This window comes from Etheostoma spectabile, chromosome 14 (assembly GCF_008692095.1).
Source record: "Etheostoma spectabile isolate EspeVRDwgs_2016 chromosome 14, UIUC_Espe_1.0, whole genome shotgun sequence".
Lineage (NCBI taxonomy): Eukaryota > Metazoa > Chordata > Actinopteri > Perciformes > Percidae > Etheostoma > Etheostoma spectabile.
In genome coordinates, this window is record NC_045746.1 from 7,049,853 (window position 1) to 7,050,996 (window position 1,144).

The window sequence follows — 1,144 nt, forward strand, 5'->3', positions numbered from 1 at the left end:
TCCGCACCCCTAGTTCCCGCGGCCACGTAATAATTGCCCATTCATCGATCATCAGCTGGGTGGAAAGTGTAGAGACAAGAAAGACAAGGAGGTTAAGGTGATGTCAGCCTTGACAGGATCAATGATCTGTCTTGTGTACAGCCAATCTCAAAGACATTACCATGCAGGCTGCTGAGAACACATCACATGCAAAGCAAACATAAGCAAGTGTTGTAACTGAGTAAACATCTCTTCTACAGGCTGTTACTGTATACAAGTGCACACATGTTCAGTAGCCTACGTATACATGCTTTAAATGGAGAGATGTCAGAGTGAGGGGGCTGCCCATGGAACCCCCAGTTGGGTGTTCAGTGCCTTGCTCAAGAGCACCATATGGCAGTGGCCAGGAGGTGAACCGGTACCTCTCCAGCTACCAGTCCACCACCACAATGTGGTCCGTATGAGGACTTGAACCGGCGACCCTCCGGTTCTATTAGCAGCTTATAAAAAGCTAGAGAATTTAGAGTGTGGACAGGCTGGTCCTACTGAAGTCAAGCGAACATCCAAACTGTCCCATGACATGCCTTTATTCTGAAGGCTAAACATGTAACTTCCTGTACACTCCGGGTTCTTACTGTTATCCCGTTCTTTCCAGGTTGGACCTGCTGCTGAGTGACCGTCTATTCCTGCGGGCTTTTGTTAGTCTGGATTTTATCTCTGGAGCCGAAATATTTATTAAAACGGTTTTTTTAAGGGTTGATTCTATTTTTTTTTATTTGAGCAAGATGGGCTGCGCTGGATTCACCTGCTCCAAACACTCCCTGTGCGTGCTCAACATCCTCTATGTGGTGAGTAGCGCACATACCCCTAACCGTTACCATATGGGTTCTAACAGACTGATCTGCTCTCATCAATGATTCACCGTGGAACCAGGATCACATTCTCACTGGATCCATCACATTCACCTAATAACTAACAAATGATCAGACAATAATCAGAGAAATTATCCAGCTGCCTGCTTTCATTACAGATGGGAGGCCGTCCTTTAATGCTGACATGGTTTCCTTCCAAGATATTTTATGGCATTACAGAGGACAACTTGTCCTGTCTGTCAGCTCTTATCATAGGAGTGTGTGTTCGTGTGTGTGTGTGTGTGTGTGTGTGT

The 1,144-nt window shown here is 46.0% G+C and overlaps 1 protein-coding gene across 1 annotated transcript in view; it reads left to right on the forward strand.

The window, feature by feature from the left end:
• Nucleotides 1–591: 591 nt before the first annotated feature.
• The window catches only part of tspan13b (tetraspanin 13b), an 11,213-nt gene continuing 10,660 nt past the window's right edge, over nt 592–1,144 (forward strand). Inside the window, 1 exon segment of the mRNA XM_032536266.1 lies at nt 592–827. Within this exon segment, the coding sequence (XP_032392157.1) occupies nt 765–827 (63 nt within the window). The 5' untranslated portion in view covers nt 592–764.